General features: G+C 43.3%; 1 protein-coding gene across 1 annotated transcript in view; it reads right to left on the reverse strand.

Annotated features, from left to right (window-relative positions):
• Window positions 1-2,468: 2,468 nt before the first annotated feature.
• Window positions 2,469-25,004, reverse strand: part of DNAH8 (dynein axonemal heavy chain 8) — a gene marked incomplete at its 5' end in the record, with an annotated part of 322,388 nt that continues 299,852 nt past the window's right edge. Inside the window, 5 exons of the mRNA XM_082664076.1 lie at window positions 2,469-2,795; window positions 5,609-5,730; window positions 17,191-17,380; window positions 17,464-17,616; window positions 21,460-21,616. Coding sequence (XP_082520202.1) covers window positions 2,508-2,795; window positions 5,609-5,730; window positions 17,191-17,380; window positions 17,464-17,616; window positions 21,460-21,616 — 910 coding nt within the window. The 3' untranslated portion in view covers window positions 2,469-2,507. The remainder of the gene's footprint in view (window positions 2,796-5,608; window positions 5,731-17,190; window positions 17,381-17,463; window positions 17,617-21,459; window positions 21,617-25,004) is intronic.

Genomic DNA, 25,004 nt, shown 5'->3' on the forward strand with positions numbered 1-25,004 from the left:
GTACCCACCGTGAGGAAGACCATTTTCTGAGGCACCGCTTGGAAGCCAGGTGCCCATCCCTGAGGAAGACTCAGTATTCATCTCTCTCGCCTCTGTGTTGACACACAACAAAATAATCAGCAACCGTGGAGAGTTCCCAGGAAATGCGATGTGTGTAGCCTTCAACAGTCTGATCCATCATCTTTGCTAGATTCACATCCTTCCCGTCTCTTTCCCAAATTTTCCATAGGACATTCAAGTCATTAGAAAACATCAAACCTGATTGTTATTCTCTGAAAACCTACCACGACATCCAGGGATTTAGACTATGCAATGTGCCTTCAATAATTTTGGCAACTGGATAGGAATATGAATAAAATATGTTTTATTTGGGAACCTGTAGTTTGGTTTGCTATAATGTGTTTTACTTCCGCTCTGCTCACCCAGACAGGCAGTTGCTTCCAGATTCTAGCTTCCGTTCAGGACATTCTTTCCGGAGGATGCCATCTTTTCCTTTAGTGTGACTACAGGCTGGGGGAAGTGTCAAAACACTTGGGCCAGGGCCTCAGTTACTTGATTTTCTTTTTCCTTTTTTTTTTTGGCTGCACAGAGCAGCTTGCGGTATCTTAGTTTCCCAACCAGGGACTGAACCTGGGCCACCGCAGTGAAAGCACCGAGTCCTAACCACTGGGCCACCAGGGAATTCCTCGTTTATTTGATTTTTTTAAACTGCCCTGGAGGGTGCTATGGCTTTGACATGAATCAGTATCAGGAGCAGACCAGAGGCCACGGCTACAATTTGCATCCTATAATATATTTTCCACTGTTTGAAAATACACTAGATTATGGTGGAATTTCTTCTGGGTTCTTCCCTGGACATGTCTCTGGGCTATTGCTTGGCCATCTCTGATCAGGGTGACACAAGGATGAGAGGGGAGCAAGGCAACATGAAACACCCCCTTCCTTCAGAACAGACAGAGGGAACGAAGCTTGTGGATTTAGCTGGGGACAGGCAAGAGGATTCTGGATGGGAAAACCAGTAGAGACAGTTCTTCAGTACCCAGAAGCTGCATGAACATTCAATATGAGACCCCATCTGTTTTGTTAAATTGACAATTTCCTTCAGCAGGAAATAAAGGTTCATATCGAGTTTCAGACTAGCTACAGAGTAAGAAATGGCTTCACTTTTTAAAGACTTTCCTTTTTAAGGGATTCAGCATGTAACCTAATTTCATTTGATGGAGTTTGTTTTTCTTTCTCCATTCGCTGCTAGAAATGTGTGCTTCCTTATCTCCTGCGGAGTTGAGGTTGGGAGGGGAGAGCTGGAGACTCAGGGTTCTCTGGGGCTCAAAAGCACTTAAAAAGATAATATTAAATAAAATTATAATAAATTGCAAGAGCAGCCATCCCAGTGGATTTTCTGTTTCAATACTTCACACCACCAGCTATAACTCCTAAGGGGGTACTGACTGGACCCCTCCAGTTTCCATTTCAGAAACACAGAGAGAAGACCAAACTCAAACGAGCAAAGGCTAACACATTAGCATAAACTCACACATGGGTCCATTTTATTCAAGGGAAAAGTGGGTTTTATTTGAGAGAGACGATTTCATCTGCTAGACTCCTTTTAGGATGCAACAAATTAATACTTATAGTTTTTTAAAATTCAAACATTCCGAAGTGTTCTAACATGAAGATAGGATTTTATCTAAAAAAAAAAATAATTATAATGGAATATGATTGCCTGGAATAAAAAACCTTACTTTAGAGTTGTCTTTTTAAATATTGATATGAGGCTAAATGTCCATCGACAGATGAATGGATAAAGAAGATGTCGTACATATACACAATGGAATATTACTCAGCCATAAACAGGAACAAAACTGGGTCATTTGTAGACATGTGGATGGACCTAGAGTCTGTCATACAGAATGAAGTAAGTCAGAAAGAGAAAAACAAATATCATATATCAATGCATATATGTGGAATCTAGAAAAATGGTACAGATGAACCTATTTGCAGGGCAGGGATAGAGACGCAGACGAAGAGAATGGATAGGGGGACACAGAGGGGGAAGTGGGGGTGGGATGAACTGGGAGATTAGGATTGATGTATATACACTAACTACCGTGTGTAAAATAGATAGCTAGTGGGAATCTGCTATAAAGCACAGGGAGCTCAGCTCGGTTCTCTGTGATGACCTAGAGGGGTGGGATGGGGGGTGGGTGGGTGGGAGGGAGGTCCAAAAGGGAGGGGATATAGGTATATGTATAGCTCATTCAGTTCGTTGTACAGCAGAAACGAACACAACATTGTAAAGCAATTATACTCCAATAAAAAATAATAATAAATAAATAAATATTGATATGAGGGAAAACACATACACACAAGCGATTGTAGGATATCAACTTTTTAATTTAGAAAGAGTAATCAAGCAATTATCAGGGAGAAAAGATATGCCTCACCAAGTCTCTCAATAGCACTGGCCACCCACGTGGCTCCTCTGCCCTCATCAAGCGGAAATGGACTTACTTGATGTCACACAAAAGGGCCACACCTCTCAAGATCCAGTGATCTGGGGACATGACTGTTCGCAAATACACCACGGTGATGAAGGTCAAGTCAGTTCGCCTCGGTTTCTTGTAAATAGGACACACATACAGCTTGGGGTCCTTGGGCGCTGTGGAATTAATGGCGAAGATGTGCAGCACGGGCAGCTGCGTGAAGAGCACCTTGGGGGTGGATTCCGTGAGCTTCCCGTTCCGTCTGTCCCAGGCTGCTCCATCCAAGTACAGCCCATAAATATACACACCTTCCTGGAAGAACCAAGCGTAAGGTAACAGGAATTTTTTTAAAAAATTAGGTGCTGTGAGATGGGCATCCAATACTGTAAAAAAGGTTGTCAGTTTGGAAAGAAAATGTACACCAATCTTAAAACACTACCAGAAGAAGAAAACACCACTGGACGCATTCCAGTGAAATACTGAGCCCAGTGTTCCCCTGTGGCATAGCTTGAGGCTATTAGTGCTGTTGAAATGTTCCTATTACTGGAGATTTGAGCCTGGGGGTGGCCTGCCTGGGACTGCGAACTTAGCCAGCAGCACCAAATCGCCTCTGCAGGGCGATGAAAGTGTCTGACAGGGGTGGTGGGAGCACAGAACAGGACTCAGAGCTGGATGCCACTCGGGATCTCAGCCTACGCTGGCCAAGCCAATACGTGGCTCTAGTTTCATCTCGGTTGTCGGATCTAGTGAGACGAGCAGCCAGATCTGACGAGCAGCCAGGTCTGGCCAGCAGGGGTTCGAGCACCCTCAGAGGCTGGGTATGGTAGAGGGAGAGCAGGTGTGATGGGTGTAGGGGGAGGGCGGTGAGGGCGGTGAGAATTGGTCCAAGAGTGGCTGACCTCATCCTTGTGTCTCTGTCATTCACACAGTAGGACCTGCCCTCAAGGGCCTCATTTAATCAGGAGACAAGACACACACACACACACACACAAACACACACACACACACACACACAGAACAAAATGTAGAAGACATGACTTGAATACCAGCACACGCTTGTTAGAGGGGCTGCCTGATGAATAGCACTGACTGACGCTAAGTGCAGTGACTTGAGGTGAAAGGTCAGTAAGGGCTGGAATGCTCGGGGACCCTTGTGGAGGAGATGGCCTTGAAGGGTGGGCTGCGTTTGGGAAGATAGAGGAGAAAGGGTGGGCATCCCGGGGAGGAGCAATACTGCAAAGGAAGGCACGATGAGCAGCAAAGCCCAAGCATTTTATAATATTTAGCAGCAGGTTCAATGGTTATGAAAAATAAGTTAGGGCTTAACTGTGGAAGAGTGTAGATGCCAGACTGAAGAGCGTGAACTTTATTCTGTAGGCAGCGGGGAGCCATAGAACATGTACTCAGGAAGAAAAAAGTCTAAAGGGAATCACGGTGGAGACTCCAATAATCACGTAAGATCATAAGATATACTTATGTAGAAGATGGTGACCAGGTTTCCATTTCCAGTGAGGGTAGGGTAAGGGGAAGTAAACGTAGATTATAATAAAAGAGAGGGAGATTAGCTGCAAAATGTTTTCTGGAATCCCTCATGTGGGCTAACAGTATAAGAACCACACTTTTTGAACCAAACCCTGAAGTACATGATTTGACAGTAAAACCATGGGCAATCCCAGAAAATCAGGACATATGATACCATCATTAAGTCAGTAGGTGACAACTGCCACATGAAAATACAACCACTTAGGCATCATCCAATAGTAAACCGTATCCTTTTAGGCTCCTTTCACTCTAAGAACTTTACAAAGTCGTAGTTAGAAGGTGTTTGGATGGAATAGTCTCTTGCAAAAACTCATGTCCACCTAGAAGCTCAGCATGTGACTATTTGGAAATAGAACCTTTGCAGATGTAATTAGTTAAGGTCATAGTGGACGAGTATATGACTGGAGTTCTTATAAGAAGAGGAGAAGATACACAGAGATACACACAGGGAAGGAGGCCACGTGATGAGGTAGGCAGGGGTTGGAGTGATGCAGCTACAAAGTCAGGGAGCACCAAGGTCTGCCAGCAGCCACCAGAAGCTAGGTGAGGGCCATGGAGCATATTCTCCCTCAGAGACTTCAGAAGAAACCAACCTTGCCAATGCCCTGATTTTGGACTTTTGGCCTCCTGAACTCTGAGAAAATAAATTCCTGTTGTTTTAAGTCACCCAGTTTGTGCTACTCTGTTACAACAGCCTTAGGAAACTGATACAGATCTTGGTACCAGGAAACAGGATGCTGCTGTAACAAATACCTGAAAAAGCTGGAAGAATTTTGAAGGCATAGTTGAAAAAGCCTATGTTTCCTTGAATCTAGAGATTGTTGGTGGAAATATGGAGGTTAAAGGTGCTTCTTCTGGTGGGATCTCAGACAAAAATAAGGACCATGTTATTGGAAACTGGAAGAATGGTGATCCTTGTTATGAAGTGGCAAAAAGGGCCAGAACTTGGAAATCATCTGGTCCAGCCCCCTGATTTGACAGCCGAGAGAATAAGGATCAGAGAAAGGGAAGAAGGAACTAAGATTTATTGAATATCTATGTGGGGTCTGGAACCAAGCCTAAATGATCCCACTGAAGTCTCCCAGCTATCTTTACTGAGGTTGAATCATCATCCTCATTTTACAGATGAAGAAGTTGAGGCTCAAAAGAGTTAAAGAACTAGCCCGAGTTCAAAGGGCAGCTAAGTGTCCAAGCAGTGGCTCCCAGGGGTGTCTGCTTATCTTAGAGCGTCTGCCCTTCCCCCACCCAGGTGTCCTTCCACACAGGGTCCTGCAGCTCTTGCCAATTCTGTAAGTACCCCACAGAAGTGGATGGAGACGGGTGGAAAATCCTTTTCAGCAAACACAAGTGTAACTCGTAATTACAAAGAAATGCAGTCTGGGGAGTTCCCAGTGCTTGTCATTCATTCCCACTCTGGCAAATGCTGGAAGTGTTGGCATGGAGGTCTCCAGGTCACAACCGAGGAAACCCTCGCTGCAAAGGCAAAGGACTTAACGGAGACACTTATAGGTCAGTGTTCAGCAGAACTTGAACTTTGAGCCCCAGCTCCAGAACTGTTCCTGCTGTTGCCCATTGGCACCTACCGCAGGGGGTGACATGATCTCCTCCTTGGTCTGCCGCAGAACTTCGTTGTGAATGGTCACGGAGTCCAGGGCCCAGCCTTTGTGGGCGCGGGTCACTTCCTGTCTCATTGCCGTGAGGAAGCCTTAAAAAAAGAGAAAGAAATGATTCTGATGCCTTGGTGCAGTCCACTCTAGAAACAAGAAGGGGGTCATGTTAGTTGCTTGTCCACCTCCAGATGCATGCCCACCCAAGAGGAGTTGAGATCAGGCCTCAGGGGGGAGATTTCTTTCAGTGTTTTGTTTCAATGAGCTAAATACGCCTTGCCAGCTGACAGCAGGAAAGCAGCACCCTCTCTGCCTCAGACAAGGTCTTGGTTTAAAATTCTCCTGGGATTTCAACCACTCAGGTCTCCTAAGGGTTGTAACCCAGTGCTAGCCTATAGTCTCTGAAGATCCAGTATCTAGGAATAAGACTGAAATGGTCAAATATTCTGAGACCAGCATTCCAATTAAAACTTGAATCAAACCATTATCAGCGTCTTTTTGCTATTATGGAACAATTTCATTTAGTCTAAGGAAATAAGGCATAATGCCAACATAGAAAGCCCGACTTTCAGTTTGATCAAACAAAGCAATCACACTGGAAAGGAAAGCTCCGTGTTTTAATGTGCATAATACAGTTATTTTAAGACAATACATGGTTCTGTATATTGTGGGCTTTCTTTTAACTTAGTATTTGCAAATCGTGCCATTCAATTCAATAAGAGAAGTTTACCTTGTAAAGCAGCATTTGATGTTTAAAAAGTATACCTTAAACTTCAACATGGACTTCAAAATCTTAGGAAAATTTATCTGTGACCTATATATTATATTTTGGCCTCCATGTTAATACTGGAAACCATGAGGCCCTTTACTCATAATCATGAATAGATTTTGGAACCTGTGTGCCCCTACTACTCCTAGATTTGTGAACTCTGAGAACTTTACTGCACAAACCACCACATAAGTGATAATATTTTATCAGGTTTGAATGGGAGTGGAAAGAAGAGGGGAAGTTACAAGGCGTAATGGCAGGCGGTGAGTTAATATCCCTTGGAATTAGAGAGCAAGAATAGGACCCTAGCCTGCTTAGTGAGAAAGTCAAGTTCTCTCCATTCTCAAGCCCCTCCCTCATTATTAAATTAGACACTTGGGGAGGCACTCCTTCATTCATTCATTCATTCATTTGTTAAACCTCTTAGGAGTGGCCACCATGTACCAGGTACTGCTCTAGGTGAGATGCCCACAATGATGAAGAGGCCACCCATGAGCCCTGCATTCAAGGAGCCCAGTCTAGAGGGAACGTAGACATACAACACGACGTCGTTATGAGTAAAGAGGTGAGAACAACGTGGACCACTCGGGAAGACAACTCAGGGAAGGCTGAATTGAGAAGATGAAGTTGAAGATGAGTCTTGAAAGGATACGTAGGAGTTTTCCAGATGGGACGATTCCAGTTAGAGGAAGAGCACGTGCAAAGGCATGCAGGTCTAGGCTAAAGGTGAGGAAACGATGGCAGATGAGGTTAGAACAAAGGTAGAGGCAGGATTTTTCAGGGTCAGAGTTTGGACCTGGTGACTCTGTGTATGGTGGGAAGCCAGAACAAAGGTAGAGGCAGGATTTTTCAGGGTCAGAGTTTGGACCTGGTGACTCTGTGGATGGTGGGAAGCCACTGAATATTTGAAGCAGGCACATAATCTGGTTGTATTTGCATCTTATAAAGTCTACTCAGAGTCCTCACCAAAACAGAATTTGGGTGCTCAAGAAGAACCCTTGCAGTAATCCAAAAGAAAAGTTGGTCAATCAACCAGAGTAGCTGATTGAAGGACTTTTATAAGTGATTCTTATAAGGTCGTAGTTTCATAAAACCAAGAGTGCCAGCTGGTCAAGGCCTATCCGTACTCTACGTGTGAAGTCACTTGAGGTGATCTGATCAGTGTGATTATGTTGACTTCCATATTAAATACTGGGGATCCCATTTTTTAGTAGTTAACATGTTGTGTGTTTGGTAGTCAGGTATATATGACCACAATAATAAAATCCAATTCTCCCTTCTAAGCGACTCTATGAAAATGTCATTTTCATCACTCAACATTAAGCTTGCATTCACATGGAGTATCAGACACCGTGTATCCAAGTAGAGTACCTGGAATTAAATTGGCCCTATTTTATGATATTTTAAAATTCATCACTGATCAATGAATCTATCACTACAAGGTCATAATGCACAAGGCATGAATCCTGGTCTTGACCGTCCATCTGTACTAGTTGAATAACTGGATTTTTCTACTATATTTTAAGTTCCAAATAAATTGCAAATTTGACCTCACTCCATATGGCACTCAGGACAATGCCATAGGTGCCAGGGGAGGGATGAGAGGGGTTCTTTCTTATGTAACACAGCCGGGACAAAAACTTCAGTCATTGGTGGAGAGCTCTGAAAAACTCTAGTGTGGTTAAGGAGAGACCATCTTCTCTCTTTCCCTCCTGGGGAATATGCATGATGTTGCCTAGCTGACTTCAACAATAAGCCTCTTAATGTTTAGGAAGCACTCTTGGCATGTCAGTAGATGAAATCTAGAATCCATATTACCTTGAGCTATTAAGAAAGGAAAATGTTAAATAAATAATTTGAGGCCTGAGAGTGGAGGGTAGGAAACTGTTCCATGGGTCATTCCCGCTCAGAACATGAAGATACATTTTTTTTTCAAGTCTTGATACTTTTTTTAGCCTCCTAAAAAGAAGAACATGATCTTGCAGAGTTCAGACCGTAGTGAATCCACTGAATTGCTCTTTATTGAATTTAAAACATGAATGACCATCTTTCTTGTAGACTGATATCAAGTCTAATGGAATCAAAATCTCTTGTTTTCTGAAGCCTATATAATTTTAAAAGACTATTGATATATTTTTCTTTATAAAAGCTTGAAAAGTGGTACTATTGTCTTGGCATTAATTTAATTTTAATAATTCTTAAAACAAACTTCAATCGTCAGTGGTGGAAAAGTGATTCAGATGTTCATGTGTTTGACTCAGAAGAGAGAAACAAAAAGTTGGGGAAAGTCCTCAACAAAAGTAATCTATTCTTTATGAGATTTAACCACCCACAGGAAAATGGGTGATTTAACTATTCAAACACCTGAGTAACATGTGGGTTAACTGAAGTGCTTTAAAAATTTTTTTGCCTTCCAACTCATACAGCGTAATGAATTCTTGTCAAGCTTGTTCTTTCAAGAAATACACTTTAGGGACTTCCCTGGTGGCACAGTGGTTAAGACTCTGCACTCCAATGCAGGGGGCCTGGGTTCGATCCCTGGCCAGGGAACTAGATCCCACATGCATGCCGCAACTAAGAGTTCACATGCCACACCTAAGGAGCCCGCCTGCCACAACTAAGGAGCTGGCGAGCCACACCTAAGGAGCCTGCCTGATACTACTAAGACCCAGCACAACCAAATAAATAAATAAATAAAACATCTTCCCAGCAATCAATAAAAAACATTAAAAATTTATATATATATAAGAAACGCACTTTAAATCTTGGATCATACTTTGGAAACTCAGGTCTAAAATAACACTTGTTATGTCTTAATTCCTATAATAGTCCTGACCCAACATTTCAGCAAACAAATTACTGTTGTTTGACATGTGCAATCAGTCGGCTTGAAGAAAGCCACAGAAGGCTTTCGGTATCAATTCAAACAACGTCTTGGAAGAGATAAAAGAAATAACTAATCAGGAAGGTTGCTCTTCTCAGTTTTACAAGTTGGTTGGTATTCTGTAATGATGGTCCTATAGGCAATGCTTTTTTTTTCTTTATGTAATGGGCTTATGGTTGTTCAGTATTTCCTGTCTTATCAGTTACTAAGCCTCCCGTTAGCATCTTGGAAGATGAGGACAAATGCTGTTCCTGCCATAACTTTATGACAGGCAGTTTTTTTCCCTAAATGAGAGGCAAATGTGGTTCATTGGTAAGTTAAATAAAAGGTCAGAAATCATTAAACAAAGATGGGGATGATCCACCCACTTGAATAAAAATGCCCCAGGGACCCTTCCTGACGCTTTGCTCGATGCTGTAAGGCAGGAATCTTAAACTTGGCTGAAAATGAGAAATATCTGGAAAGTCTTTAAAACTCCCGCTTCCCAAGCCATAGCCCGGATCAATAAAATCAGAATCTCTAGAGGTGGGACCAGGCTTCACTACTGTTTTTGTTTTTTTTTTTTTGCGGTACGCGGGCCTCTGACTGTTGTGGCCTCTCCCGCTGCGGAGCACAGGCTCCGGACGCGCAGGCTCAGCGGCCATGGCTCATGGGCCCAGCCGCTCCGCGGCATGTGGGATCCTCCTGGACCAGGGCACGAACCTGCCTCCCCTGCATCAGCAGGCGGACTCCCAACCACTGTGCCACCAGGGAAGCCCTTCACTCCGGTTTTAAGGCAGGGCTTCTCAAACTTTAATGTTCATACTTATCACCAGGGGAAGGAACACTTACTAAAACACCAGTTCTGATTTGGTAGGTAGGTCGAGGGTAGGTCCTGAGGTTCTGCATTTCTATCAAGCTCCCAGGTGATGCCGCTCCTGCTGGCTGGTGGACAACATACTGGGTGGCAATGGTCTAAGGCCCAGGTTCCTCACACATTAAAATGACCAAAGGAGCTTTTAAAATTAACTGTAAAGAGTCTAGAGGTCTTATCCCCAGAGGTTCTGATGTTGCTGGTCTGGGGCCCCAGGGATTAGCATCTATTAAAAGCTCCCCAGGTGATTCTACTGTGCAGGCAGGGCTGAGAACCTCTGCTCTGTAAAAAGATCTGCATGACAGGACAATGAGCGATCACGGACCCGTATTTGTTTTCAGAACAAATTTGACAAGTGGGAAGAGAAATGCCCCATGATACAAGCAAAATATTAGGAAGGCTGTCAGTAATACGAGCTGACTCTTTCCAGAGTCCCCTGAGATGCATGTATTCTCTGAAATGTCCTTAATGCAGGACACAGTTGGCTCTGGCAAAACCTGAGTACAAGCCAGAGAGCTCGGGCTAATTCTCTTGGCCGGGTTGGGATCAGCTAACCCCGCCATGTCTCATGTGCCCAAATGTACTTCCCTGCACTGCTTTACCTTCTCCATCCCTTCTCTGCTACTTTATGCTTCCTCTCCCTCGACCCAACCTCGTACCTCTCCCCTCCCTCCCAACCTTTCCACTGTTCCCTCTGGAGTGCTTCTGTGGTTAACAGACTCTCCCACATCTTCCACCTCTTCACAGAACATTCTCTCCATCTTCTTGCCCTTACTGGAACCTGTCAACTCTGAAGACACTGTCCTCCCCATTTGTCCCTCCACCTTTGATGAAAATCTTTGCAGCTTTAACAACCACACCCTCTGGCCCCATGCTCCTCCCCTCACTGTCCCTGCCAAGTGCCCACCTGCCCCCACTCACTGAGCCTCCTGCCACCTTCTGGGTCTCTTCAGTATCCCACTCAGCATCCTGACCTCTCAGTTCCTTGACCTCATCATTTCTGAAGACCTTCTCAACTCCACCCCCTTCTCTTCACTTGCCCAGCAAACCCCCAGTGCTAAATGAATCCAAATGTCCTCCTTCTTTTACCTATTCCAGGCTGCTGAACAATACTGAGACCATCACACAGTTGCCACCACGGTTTAGCCATCACCAGCCTCGACGGGATAGTCAAAGTCACTGAGGAATCCTTTCCTTAGCCCTCTTCCTCAAATTTCTGCCACTCTGCTTAAACCTCTCCTCTAACACCTTCTTGCTCCTGAGGTCACTTTGCCTCCTTAGTCAAAGAGAAAATAGAAAGCATCAGATGGGAATTCTCTCAACTTCTTGCCACCAAACCAACAAACTCACTTGCATTCCTTCCTTGTTATCTTTATCACAATGGGTGAGGTGTCCCTCCTCCTGCTTGGAGTGCATCTCTCCACTTGGGAGCCATCCCCTCCTGCCTCTTTTACCCCTCTCTTGTATCCTTGTTCTCTCTCTCTCTCCTGGCTCCTTCCCACCAGTATTTGAATGGGCTCAAGCCTGTCCTGTCATTACAAGAAGAAGGAAGAAAATGTTTTCTTCTTACAGCTGCTCCTCCAACTTGCTTCTCCTTTTCCAAGACAAATTTCTTGAGAGAATTACCCATGTTGTCCATCCTCATTCTCTGTCTCTCCATTTCCTGGTCCCTCACTCACCCTGCAATCTCATTCCTCCACCTCCCCACCCACTCCACTGAGACTTCTCTTGCCAGTTGTCTCCTTGCTGATGAAGCCATCTGACCACTTTTGGCCCTATCTTACTTGACCTCTGGCAGCATCTGTCCTTCCTTCCTCCCCTCCCCTCTCATCTTCCACCACACTATGCATTCCTGGTTTCCCTCTTTCAAGCTGTTAGGATGTTAGGGGACTCGCTACAAGGGTCAGGGGGATCTGGAGGGTGGTGATGCACAAGCAAATATAGCAGAATCCTGGTGAGGATGGTTTGGGAGGAAGATGAACAGATGGTGGTACTGGTGAGGTTCACAGGAGGATGGGATATTCTATGATGGCAGTTGGAAGTAAGAATCAGAAGCTAACACTGGGACTTTCGATGAATCAGTCCGTAAGTAGAGACGAATAGTTGCATCTATGCAAATGGCTGAGGTCATCAGTGAAGGGACCAGGGCCAAGGGCAGAACTTGCCTGAGAAGAGGCCACAAAGTGGGCTGGGAAGCAACCCCCTGAGAGGTAGGAGGAGAACCGAAGAAGGTGATGGATGGAAACCAAGGTATGAAGTGAAGTTAGCAGGAAGGTCACTAGATTTGGTGGCCTTGGAGACAGCAGTTTCAGTATAGTGATGAAGCTGGCCAGATTACAAGGGCCTAGAGGATTAGTAAGGAAGGTAACCGTGGGCAGAGACCAGAATTACAAGGGATGTGGTTGAGACTGAAGCCAGTGCATCTAAGTGTCTCCCCCACAAAGGCAAGAAGGATGGGTTGTTATTCACTTGGAGGCATTTCTAAGGTGTCAACAGTCCTTCTCTGGTTCTGGGATTCGGGGTCAGGGTAGTGAGTGCTATCACCCAAATTGAGGTTTGGAGGCCTGAGAGGTTCCTTCAGACATTAGGGGCAGCTCTGGTTTGGCAAACAGCAGCTCGGGCACACGCTTAGGATTGTTACAAGATTAGAAGAAATCCCCAGACCCTTCCAATGCTAAAGTTCTATTAATAACCCTGGTGCACTCTTCTGCCCAACAAACATCTGCCCAACAAACATCATGCTTTTATCACCACCCTCAAGGCAAGCATTCAGAAATCGCTGGTAGCTGCCGACGTTGCCCTGAAAACAAACACACAGGCAAGAGGTTGTAGGTGATTTTTACAAGAACAAAAGATAACGGGACAAAAATTATCCATCTCCTTGCTTCAGTAAAATCTCCTCTAACTGAAAATCTTGATATGTAGTAGTGAGTACTAAGCTGTCGCTGATTTCTGCTGCAACAGACGGGCGTGGCTGGTCAAGACACTGAGGAACAAAACAAGAAAAACTAGCACAGTCTGGCATCCGGATGGCATCACGTTCCAGATTGAGTTAAACATTTGGAAAACAATGATATTGCACCGTTCACCCTCACATCGAGGTGTGAGACCTCGAGAGCACGTCCAGCCTCTGCCGCCCTTTCCTTAGCAGCGCCTGCGAGTCATGCCGCACATCGAACGGCAAAGCGAGGCTATCGATGAAGAGGTTCTGGAAGTGGAACGCAGGCAATCCGCTGGCTTGAAGTCAGGCTCATGACCACTCATAATCTTTAAGTTTAAACACATCCCTACCTATGACACAGACACAGACACACACACACACACACACACACACACACAAATCAGAATCTCAATCACGTGTGCATGACGCTCTGAAAAGGTACACCTGTGGGAACAAGCGACCACAGAAATCCTTTGAAAACCCTGAGCAGCACAGTCTTAAACAATATGTGAGTGTGTGTGCCAGTGACTGCTGGGAAGCCCCAGTGGAACACAAAGGTTCTACTGGGCCTGAGTAATCTGCTGGGAGGCAAATGCATGCACTGCCCAAAGCCGTGTCATTGAACAGATGCTACAGGGTCATGGGTACAGGGAGCTTGACCACTTTAATAATCAAATCTAATTACCACCTGATTGAGCTCGTCCTTTGCTACAGAAATGATTGTGAAGGGGGCTGAACGTACCAGATTAGTTCCAGGGTGGCTGGCTGACCCAGCCTCTTCAGTATGACAAAATATCAGGCTACCATAAGGGGACGGAGCAGCGTGAGCTCAGACACAGACTAGGGGGCAAACAGGGCCTGTCACCTGTCCCTGCGGTGGTGTGCGCCTCAAAGTGACTTAGGCTTGGGGGGCACTCACCGGAGGCATGATGGGAAACACACATCAGATCGTATCAGATGCCACATTAACATTATAAGAACACAAAACAAATGGTCATAGGTGAAAAGAACATTTTCAAGTGTTTTAAAGTCTAGGTAATTTTCACTAGACATATTTGTGATGAAACGATGACCTCTTTTCAAACTGCATTGTGTTTTACTTAAACGTGGTTTTTAAAAAATTAAATAATTTATTTAAACGTTTTGAGCCAAAAAAAAATTATTTCATTGAAGGGGACTGGATTAGAAGATATAAAACCCAGGAGACACATCATATTGAGAAATCAGTCACAGGTGTCAAAAGGTGATCAGAGAGGCTTGCTGTAATCTCTATGCTTTCCAGATTTGGCCAGGTGAGATGGAACAGAAAGTGATTTGTCTCTCATGTCAAGAGAAGGAAAAGGAAGCAGAGAAATGATTAGTATGTAGGGAAAGTTGACCTCCACTCTTCTGTGCTACAAACAGAAAGCAATCACAGATAAGGGTATGTGTCTGGAGCTCGCGTGTAAAGGTAGGATGCTCGAATAAGTCCAAGACTTTCTGAGACATGGAGAGCCATGAGAGAAAGAATCAAAGCTCAGTTTAAGAACAGAAATGAAGAAAAAAAAAAAACGAGAAAGGATTAGTATTATTACAAGTAAAGACAAATAAGAAAACTGATTTGTATTTATATTTCTTTAAATATTGCTCTGGTTTGTAGTATATCTTAAGAAATAGTAACAAAGATTAGTTCATATTAATACTTGGCTATTGAAAGTCACATTTCTAATGGGACAAAGCAATCACTCAAAGAGATTGTGTGCTGTGATATATGACTTAGCTACGTCTATGGAAAGCCAGGGATGAACCAACCCCACTCCCTTGGCTTCTAAATATCAAAACTACACTTCATGTTCTCACTTTTTAAAAATATCACTGATCCTCACCCCTTTGCCAAACCCCAAGTCTGCCAACACACCTCCCCACCTGGACGTCCCACCAGCACAAGCTGACAAATCCAGAGCTCCCTGCCCTTCCTCCCAGTTGGCCCCTCTACCAATGCTCCCTGTCTTGTACCTGGCCTTCGGTCTCAGCCACTGCCAGTCCCCGCTCTCTCAAAGGTCCCCATTTAATCACTCCAGCAAATCTGCCTCCTTCTCTGCACCTGGTTAAGGTCTCAGGCTCTCTCCCCTGGATCCGGTAAAAGCCTCAGCGCTGTGGACATCCTTCTTTCAGTCGACAGTCTGCCTCCACCTGGGGTTATCTTGTGATCTTTGGTGACTTGCTGTTGCCTTTATGATGCAGCCCAAACTCCCCTGGAACACTTCACACCCCAGCCTCACTCCCCAACACCCCTGCTCCTGCTTCCCAAGCTTGGGCCACATTGGGCTTCTCTCCCTGGACATGCCTTGTCTCTGCTCTGGCCTCTGCCTGGGATGCTCTTGTCTCCAGTCCCTGCCTCTGCAAACTCTGCTCACTGCCTCCCGTGGGAAGCTCTTCTCAAGCTTTGCCTTGGCAGAATTGATCTTTCTCTCCTCTGTGCTAGTGTGGTGCTTCGTCCTCACTGGGTGGAGCATTTATCAAATTATGTTGAAGTTGCTAATATTTCTGTCCTACCAACCAGATTATGGACTCCTTTAGGGCAGGAATTAGGTCTCAAATCTCTCTCTATTGAAAGCACCTAGCAGAGGGGCTGGCAAATGAAAGGTGGTTGAACAATCCTAGTTAAGTTAAATACTATTTCTTCAGACTCCCAAGCCAGGAATTCCCTGGTGACAACTTACTCAAATTGAGGGCTGGTAAGGAGGAAAGAGACTCATAAGTAGACACACAAAATCTGAGAACCATAATAAAAAAATTTCCTCCCAAAATTCAACGGAAATTCTGGGAGAAAAAGATAAGTGAAATCTGGGGGCTGTCCTTCACAAATCTACATTCTTTCAACATAATAATGTACCATGTATAATCTAAGTTCATAAAAACCACCACGGTTAGTGTTTTAAATTTAGAAAATGTTAAGGCATTTGAAAATGCATGAAGTGAATGAATGTATGTGCCCAGAGGACAAATAAATGTCTACTATTTATTGAAGTATTATTTATACAAAGAAAAGTGCACAAATCATAAGTACACTGCTCCAGGAATTTTCACCAAGGGAATACAGCCCTGTAACCAAGATCCAGTTCAAGAAGCAGAACATTTCCAAACACCCAAAAGCCCCCTAGTGCTGTTTTGCAATCACTGCCCTCTCCCACAAGGGGAACCATTATTCTTACTTTTAAGATCTGTTTTGCCTGTTTCGATTCCTTGTATAAATGGAATCATACAATATGCATACATTACAATGTATACCTATGTGAACACTGTATACATACTTACAATGTGTTCTGTTTGACTTCCTTCACTTAATATTATTTTATGAGATTCAACCATACTGCTGTGAGTAACAATAATACACCCAAAATCTGTAAGTGTGAATGCTTCTTAAATTGTATAACTAATGGAGCTATAAGGTGCTGAACTGTAAGGACCCCAGCATCTCTTCACTCTAGCCAAGAATTACTTAAAAAAACTTTCCATGTTGTAGTAAGGCCCAAAATTGTCATGTTTCTAAACTTTTATGAACTCTATGAGATCTAGTCAGAAACTTATTCAGTAAATATTTCTAGAATGGAATGAAGGAATACATGCAGTGGAATCACAAAGCACTTTTTCAGGGGAGAAAAAAAAAAAGCTGAGCAGGGACAGACTCCAGAAGTTCACTGAATAAAACTTTTGCCACATGATCAATTTTAAATCAGTCTCATCTTCTGAACTCTAGGCACATTTTTTTGCATATTTTGGTGCTTCGTTTTTGTCATTTTCATAAACATTTAAAAACAGGTTTGAACAAAACTCTTCCACTATTTCACATTGTCCTAACCACGGACTTGCTTGCTGAAGTGGGTGAGAAAAAAAAAAAATGGAGTTTTGCCCCCATCTTGTGGAAGCAATATGGCAGGAAGAATTTCAGACTGAATTTGTAAAACAAATATAGCAGAAGCATCTGTTGGCCTCCAATTCTGAAAGCACACGTCCAGCATGCAGCAAGCCGTACCTCTGTGTTGTTCTGTATAACATACATTTATCACACAGTACCACTACACAACTATCCACAACTTCCAAGTTTGCCTACTCTCCTATGAGCACCTACCTTGGGGATTAAAGAAACCGGTCATCCAAAACACACTGGGCCTCCCTTCAAATATCCAGGTGGAAAACTGAGCATTTCTTTCCAAGAGTTCAGTAAACCAGAAGCCCAGCGTGGATGAATCCCAGGACACTCTCTTCCAGATCTGAGGTATGCGAGCATCATACATATTGTCCAGAGCATCTCTCAAGTTCTGGAAAAGAGGTAAAGTTAAAATCTGAGGAAAAGAAAAACCAACAAAAGAGGGAAACGACTATTGAGACAACAATAGCTCACCTCACTCATAATGATCGTTCCTTCAATGGCCAATTTTAGATCACTCAGGCTACTGCGAAGTATTGAGATGACTTTTTGCATTCTGTCAATTTCTTGTCTGAGAAATATGTTCATTGAATTAAGATGTCCCATCTTCATCAAACGAGCTTTCACCTAACGCAAAGCATGCAACACAATGACAGAGAGTTTTAAAAAACCATCTGCCACTTCTTTTCCAATGACCTCTCCTTTCTCTATTCCTTTTCTTCCTCTGGATGTATCTCTACAAGCCCAAATGAACTCTAAAATATCTCTTGCAGCACCAAATTTGCCATTAAATTCCCCATTTTCTGGGCTTCAGAAACTACTGTTCAACTAAAATGATTTTTATTTCCTACTGATTGTACTTAGTTGATAATTGGAAATGTACTATGAAAAGCTGAAATAAACTTATACCATTTTTCCCTTTCAAATGATTAAGTACTAAGTGTCAATTAAATACCCTTTTGCAATCTAACCTTTATAAGAGCACAGTCTGGAATACCTTCTTTTCATAGTGCCTGCAGAATTGTTATCAGAAATGTCACAGACAGTTAATATAGCCCAAATCTTTACAGAGCAGTTACCAATAACTATGACTGGCTGCAGGTTCCTAAGGTCACTACTGCCCTGGCTAGGGTGACTAAGGAGAATCTTTCCTAATCTAATCAATGAAAATATTTGACTTTGTGGGAGGGCCATCAAGCACCTGTTCCTTCTTGTATATAATTTATTGGCCATTTTGAAGAGATCAGTATAAAATCATCTGGTTGTGGGAACAATACAATATTACAATTATTTGGAAATAAGCCAGTATATATACACATTTCAATTTAGTGACATATGCCCGAGAAAAGATTGACTACGAATATTGGCAAGAACTCATAAAGAGATCTGAACTTTCTGCTGGCCACAGTTGAAGAGATGCCGGGATAGGAGGGGTAAGAATAGACACATGGAGTGGGAGAAAATTTGGAGTGAGGTACCAGTCCACACAATCACCAGAAAGCCAGTAAACTGTAGCATTCTCTGCTGGAGATGCCCACTACCTCTTCTTTTTTATTTTTTATTTATTTTTTTATTTTTTGTGGTACGCGGGCCTCTCGCTGTTGTGGCCTCTCCCGCTGCGGAGCACAGGCTCCGGCCGCGCAGGCTCAGCGGCCATGGCTCACGGGCCCAGCCGCTCCGCGGCATGTGGGATCTTCCCGGACCTGGGCACCCACTGCCTCTTCTTGAGTCATGGAATATGAGAGACAGATGGGCTTCAGGCTCATCTGGACCATGCTCCTCATTTTACAGAACAGGTTTTCTGGCATGGTGCTGATGTTTCCTACTCAGCAACGAACACCTCTGCTTAACTGCAGCTGGGCAACTTCTAGTATGTGAGGGATGAGAGGGAAGCAGTGATGTAAAACTGAACACATGGATGGGACTACCTGCGCAGGTAGAGCAAATGATCTTGAAATCCCAGTCAAACATGCCAGTGGAGGGCCCTAACTCAGTCTGCCATACCAACCTTCAGGTATTCACCTAAATTCCTGGTTCTAGAACTTACATTTTTGCAGGCTCCGCTGCCCTCTTCTCATCTTGAGCCCCTCAGCCTCCAGTGGCTAAAGAGCCTATATAGCATTCTCTTTAAATCAGGACTGCTTTGTGGAAATTCACACTTTAAGGAAAAGGGAAATTATGGAAATGCTTTTGCAACCGGCATTAGAAATTAAGCCCTGGTGTTGGCTACACTATCAAATCAATAGCCTGGGTAGCTTTTAGTGTGCTAACAGCCCCAAACAAATCCCCTTGCCCTACTTAGGTTTTTAAAAGAGTGGCTTCCCTTGCAATAGACACATGCTTAATGTGTCTTAAAACTTAGGCTCTAGAAAATCTAACTTTAGCACTGATTTTACTTGCTTATTGTTCCAGCCTAAAACTCTTTCTGTTAATAAGTGAAAGATCTGCTGTACTCTTATTTAGAATTTTTGTTATGTTTCTGAAACCAGGTAGTCTTTTCTACACGAATGTTTTTAAGTCAATAGTATAATTACATTTCAGTTAACTAAATTCACTTTACAGCCACATTTTTCAAAACACATCTCTTCTGTAAAATAAAGGACACTAAAAAGTAAGTGATCCTGGAAGAGGAAGCTGTTTTAGATGTCTCTTGGTACAAACTCCCTCCCATCTAGCAATCCGTTTAGGGACATCCCTCACTCAGTGCCTGCTGGGATGTTGCCGGAACAGAGATCTTGGTGAAGTGGCCCCGACTAACCCTGAACAGCTCAAATTACCCCAAGGGTCTTGAAATCCTCTTCTGGTAATACCAACCTGCGGTCTAGTCATACAGAGTAAATTTTATCTCGCTTTCACATGCCGGTTTTTAAAATCTGTGAAGACAGGTATTATGCCTCATCTGTCTTCTGAAGATCATTTACAATGAACCACAGAAAGTATGTGCTTATAATACCTATCCATTTAAAAAATATTTTCTCCCCTGACTATAAACATCTCTATGTGACGTCATTGATTTCGGTATCTTAGCCAAATCCTTGGTACCCATCTACACAACGGAAGCAAAAATTGTTTTAAGGAGCAAGAAAACGTTTTTTATTGTTGGGGGCACTCACTGCAGGCGGGAGGGCTGTAGCCCAGGTAGCCTCGGGGCTCCCAACTGATAAGTGCATTTCTCCCAGACTTGGGGATGCAGGACAGGGTAGACACAGGACCACAGTCATACCTGCATTAGGACATCAGCCTCTCACTTTTTGGTTGAAAAGCTAAACTTGCCTCAGCCCAGCCTAAGGCTCAGGTGAAGCTCTAACCCAGGGCAGTGAGGGGTGGAAGCTGAGAACAGATGAGAGGAAGCCCTGGATGGCCAGAGGGCACGACCCTGTTTTTCTTGCGGGAAGAAGGATGGTGTATTACAGAACTTTCAGACCGTCCAGAAATTTTACCACAATTAAAGATTTATTTAGATGAGTTCTCAAAGTGCGGTCTGGGACCCCTGAAGGCCCCCAAGTTCCTTTTAGGCAAGTCCACAAAGTTGAATTTTTTTCATAGTAATACTACGACATTATTTGACTTTTTACTCTCCTTCTCTGGGGAGTGTACAGTGGAGTTTACCAGAGGCTACATGACCTGTAATACCACAACAGACTGGATGGAGAAGCAGATATGAGGATCCAGCTGTCTTCTATTAAACCAGACATTAAAGAGATTTGCAAAAATGTAAAACAATCCCACTTTTCTCTTTGAATGTTTTTGTTTTGGAAAATATATTTATTTTTAAAATATAAATGTTATGCTAACATGTGATGGGTTTATTAATGTTATTTCACAATAAATTAATAAATATTTTTGAAAATTTTTAGTTTACATTTCTAATATGTTAAATACCAGTAGTTATAATCCATATAAACAAGAGCTACTTGGGGTCCTCAATCATTTTGTAAAGGGGTCTTGAGATAAAAAAAAAAATTTTGAGAAAAACTGATGTTGATTAACAAGCAAACATCTGGGAGTTTCAAGAAGTAGAAACTTATTGCCATCCAAACTGGGTAGTGAATTCATTTAAATGGCTTGCTTTCCTATTACCTGGCTGAGTGGATTGAGAGAATGAAAAGTATGTAGGGCAAGAGACAGAAAAAAGGGCTAAATTTAAATAATGGACAAAGCAGACTTGGGTAAGAGAGGTGGGGAGAGATTGCCAGTCCAGAGGATTAAGATATCTGGAGACCCAAAGACAGAGGAACCCAAAGATGGGGAAAGGGTACAGAAAAGGCAATTGAGAGAGAAAGTGGAGTAGAAAAGATTGTAATTTTGCAAGATGCTTGAGCAAGGGTAAGAGAGAGAAGACCAAAAGGTACAAAAGAAGAATTGAGCAGAGGGAGGAAGGGACTGACTGAAACATGCTGTCCCGGGACTGTGCTCAGCCTTGTGGAACCCAAAGACAGCCCTGTGCATCAGGCGGAAAGGGTATCTCACCTCATGTGGAATGTAATCAGGAGGCAGCTTGCTCAGCATATCTTCGGATAACCTATAAACGATGGCTTCCCGGGTCTCTCCCATGCCACCTCCACTCTCTTTGGGTTGAATGTTGGTAATTGTTTCAAGAACAGCAGAAGCAGTGTTACTCTGATACCTGACAAAAAGAACTGAACTGTTCAGAATGTGGCATGGAAACATATCTTCAGAGATAATTATCAACGTGAAAATTAAATTATGAATAACTTAAATCAAATCCAGCCAAAAAAGGGGGAAAAAGGAAAACTTTACCATCAACATACAGGAATGAAAAAACTAGAGTTCCATTCTACTTCCTCCTATTAGGACATCAAGAACATCTCAGAAATGAAAGCTCTCCATCTTCAGGGAAAGATTCCATGAAAGTCCTTAATAATCCAAAGCAGTGCTAGCCAATCTTGCTGTAGCTAACCTCACGCTGGACAAGAAGCCCACCTCCTTTTATTCTCCCCTACTTATGGACTGGCGCTAAGAATCTGCCATTATAGACAATTTGTTAGCTTGAAGAGCACTGCTCATATGTCTTCACTGAGTTATAAATTATTAAAATTTCTTTGGTCTTTTCTGTTTTGTTTCTTACTTTCCCACTTGTTTTATGATTTCCAAAGTGTTCTATTGGCACCATTTATCTAAATGCAGCTACCGATCTTTAAAATTCACATATTCAATAAAGATTTACAATGCACCAGGCACTGAGCTAGGTGTTAGGATATGGTAGTGAATAGCTCCCTGACTTTGTCCCTTTCTTTAGTGGAGGAGGGGGACATTAGTCAATACCACTGTAATAAGTGCTATGGAAAAGAAGAACAGGATGCTTTAAGATAGTATAGTCTCTCTTTCTCTCTCTCTCATTCTCACTCTCTAGCTCTTTTTTGTTTTGTTTTGTTTTGTTTTGTTTTGCGGTACGCGGGCCTCTCACTGCTGCGGCCTCTTCCGTTGCGGAGCACAGGCTCCGGATGCGCAGGCTCAGCGGCCACGGCTCACGGGCGCAGCCGCTCCGTGGCATGTGGGATCTTCCTGGACCGGGGCACGAACCCGTGTCCCCTGCATCGGCAGGCGGACTCTCAACCACTGCGCCACCAGGGAAGCCCTCTAGCTCTTGTTTTGAATTGACCAGATGCTCTGAGGAGCACGAACTTAGTTTTGGTCCCAAAGTTGCTCGGTCGACCAGCAGTCTGAACACACAGATATGCGGTGCGTGTGTGCACATGTGGGGGTTTACTCTAGAAGATCAGGGAGGTTCTCTCTTAAAATGTCATATGTAAGCTGAGACCTGAAGAATAAGCAGGTCATCCAGGCAAAACAGAGTGGAAGTGGGAGGCAAGAGAGGACATTCAAATAAGAGGTAAGGCTTGGAGGCGAGAAGGACTTCACTGCATTTGAGTAACAGAGACAAGGCCAGCAATGCTGGAGCCAGAGAGTTAGAAGCAGAGATGAGGATGGAGATAAGGTCAGGGCCAGACCATGCAGGGTCATGTGGGCTGCTTTAGGCAACCACAGAAGACTTCCCAAGCAGGGGTGCAGCATGACCAGATTTAAATTTTTCTGTCTTTCTTGAACTCCTAATTTACCATCTATAAACATTTCACAGTTAAACTGTTTTGAGTTACTGTTCTGTTTTGTTTGTAAATTTTGTCTCCTGTTCAGATGTAAACCACATTTACATCTCCTTTCGTAGACGTTAGAGGCAAATTTAAAAGGAATCCAACAAATGCTTGAGATTAGTGATTTGTTTTTCTGTTTTATTTCCTTGGACATAAAATAAACCTTGGTAATATGGCTATATGTATAAAAATTTTAATGTGCTTGCCTTTTAATCTAGCAATTTTACACCTAAGAATTCATTCTAAAGAGAGAATCAGACATTTTAATTTCTGACAGTACAGTGCAATTGTTACCCTGAACAACTCTCCTGAAAACAGCTAAAAATGCTGGATAAGATGTGAAAAACATTACTGAACTGGCAAGAAACTAAGAAATCCAGAGGGTCAAACAAAATATAGAATGAAAACTGGAATCGAGAAACATAAGCCAGATTTTACCAAGGGGGCATCAACTAAGCCCTGGTGTTCTTGCGCATCTGTTGGGATGGTACAATGAGAGAATAGGTAACCCATATGCCCAAGGAAGAAAGTCTAATAGGAAACTCCTACATAAATCTGGGACTTCATAGGGCTAATCACTTAGTATCAAAGTCAACTAGAAATAACCCACCTGTCAGAAGGGGATGGTAGGTAAATTGTTCTACCTAGCTTGGTGGGAAAAAAAAAAACAACTTTCCTAAGAATTCTTAATTTGTGACATTAATTAGCATTCATTCATTTACTTGTGTGATTTGAAAAACCTCAAGCTAAAGATTTATTTTCAGGTGGTCCCAGGAAGACACAGGTGGCATCTGGTGGATGTGAACATAAATCTTTCCTGGAACAATATGCCTTCGACCCAAGTCTCAAAGAATCCAACAGTTAATTTCCAATAAACATGAGCTCACAGTCAGGAGTTAAAAAACTCATAGAGAAACAGGCACTGTGAGCAAGAGCCAACTAAACAAAAGGAAGCAGAACCAGACCTGCAAAGATCTCCGATAGTGAATTTTCAGGTGCACATTATGTTTTTACTATATTGAAGAATAAAAAGGTGATTGAAAATATAAGTATGAAACAGAAACTATAAACATGAATAGCATATTTGAAAAAGAGCCAGATAGAACTCATGAAAATTACAAAAATTAAAACCTGCATTAGTTTTTTTTTATTGATGCTGTAACAAATTACCACAAAATAAGTGGCTTAAAACAACATAAATGTGGGACTTCCCTGGTGGCGCAGCAGTTAAGAATCCGCCTGCCAATGCAGGGGACACGGGTTTGATCCCTGATCCGAGAAGGATCCCACAAGCCGTGGAGCAACTAAGCCCCTGCGCCACAACTACTGAAGCCCGTGCGCTCTAGAGCCCGTGTGCTGCAACTACGGAAGTCTGTGCGCCTAGACCCAGTGCTCCGTACAAGAGAAGCCACCACAATGAGAAGCCCGCAAACTGGAACAAAGAGTAGCCCCCGCTCGGCGCAACTAGAGAAAGCCTGCGCGCAGCAACGAAGACCCAATGCAGCAAAAAAACAAACAAAAAACACACATAAAGGTATTATTTCACTGTTCTGCAGTTAATAAGTCTGATATCAGTCTCACTGGGCTAAAATTAAGGTGAGCAGGCTGGGTTCCTTTCTGTAGGCTGTTGGGAAAGACCCATTTCCTTGCTCATTTGAGTTGTTGACAGAATTCACTTTCTTGCAGTTGTAGGACCATGGTCCCCAATTCCTTGCTGGCTGTCAGGTAAGGACCCTTCCTAGATTCTAGGGTCCATCTGCATTCCTTGGTTCATGGTCCCCTTCCTATATTTTAAAAGCCATCAATGGCAGGTCAAGCCCCTCTCTTTGAATCTTTTCTCCTTGTACCATTTCATCTCTCTGACCCACTCTTCTGCCTCCTTCCTCCACTAAGAGCTCATGT

The sequence above is a fragment of the Grampus griseus genome, assembly GCF_964374135.1.
Source record: "Grampus griseus genome assembly, chromosome: 10".
NCBI lineage: Eukaryota > Metazoa > Chordata > Mammalia > Artiodactyla > Delphinidae > Grampus > Grampus griseus.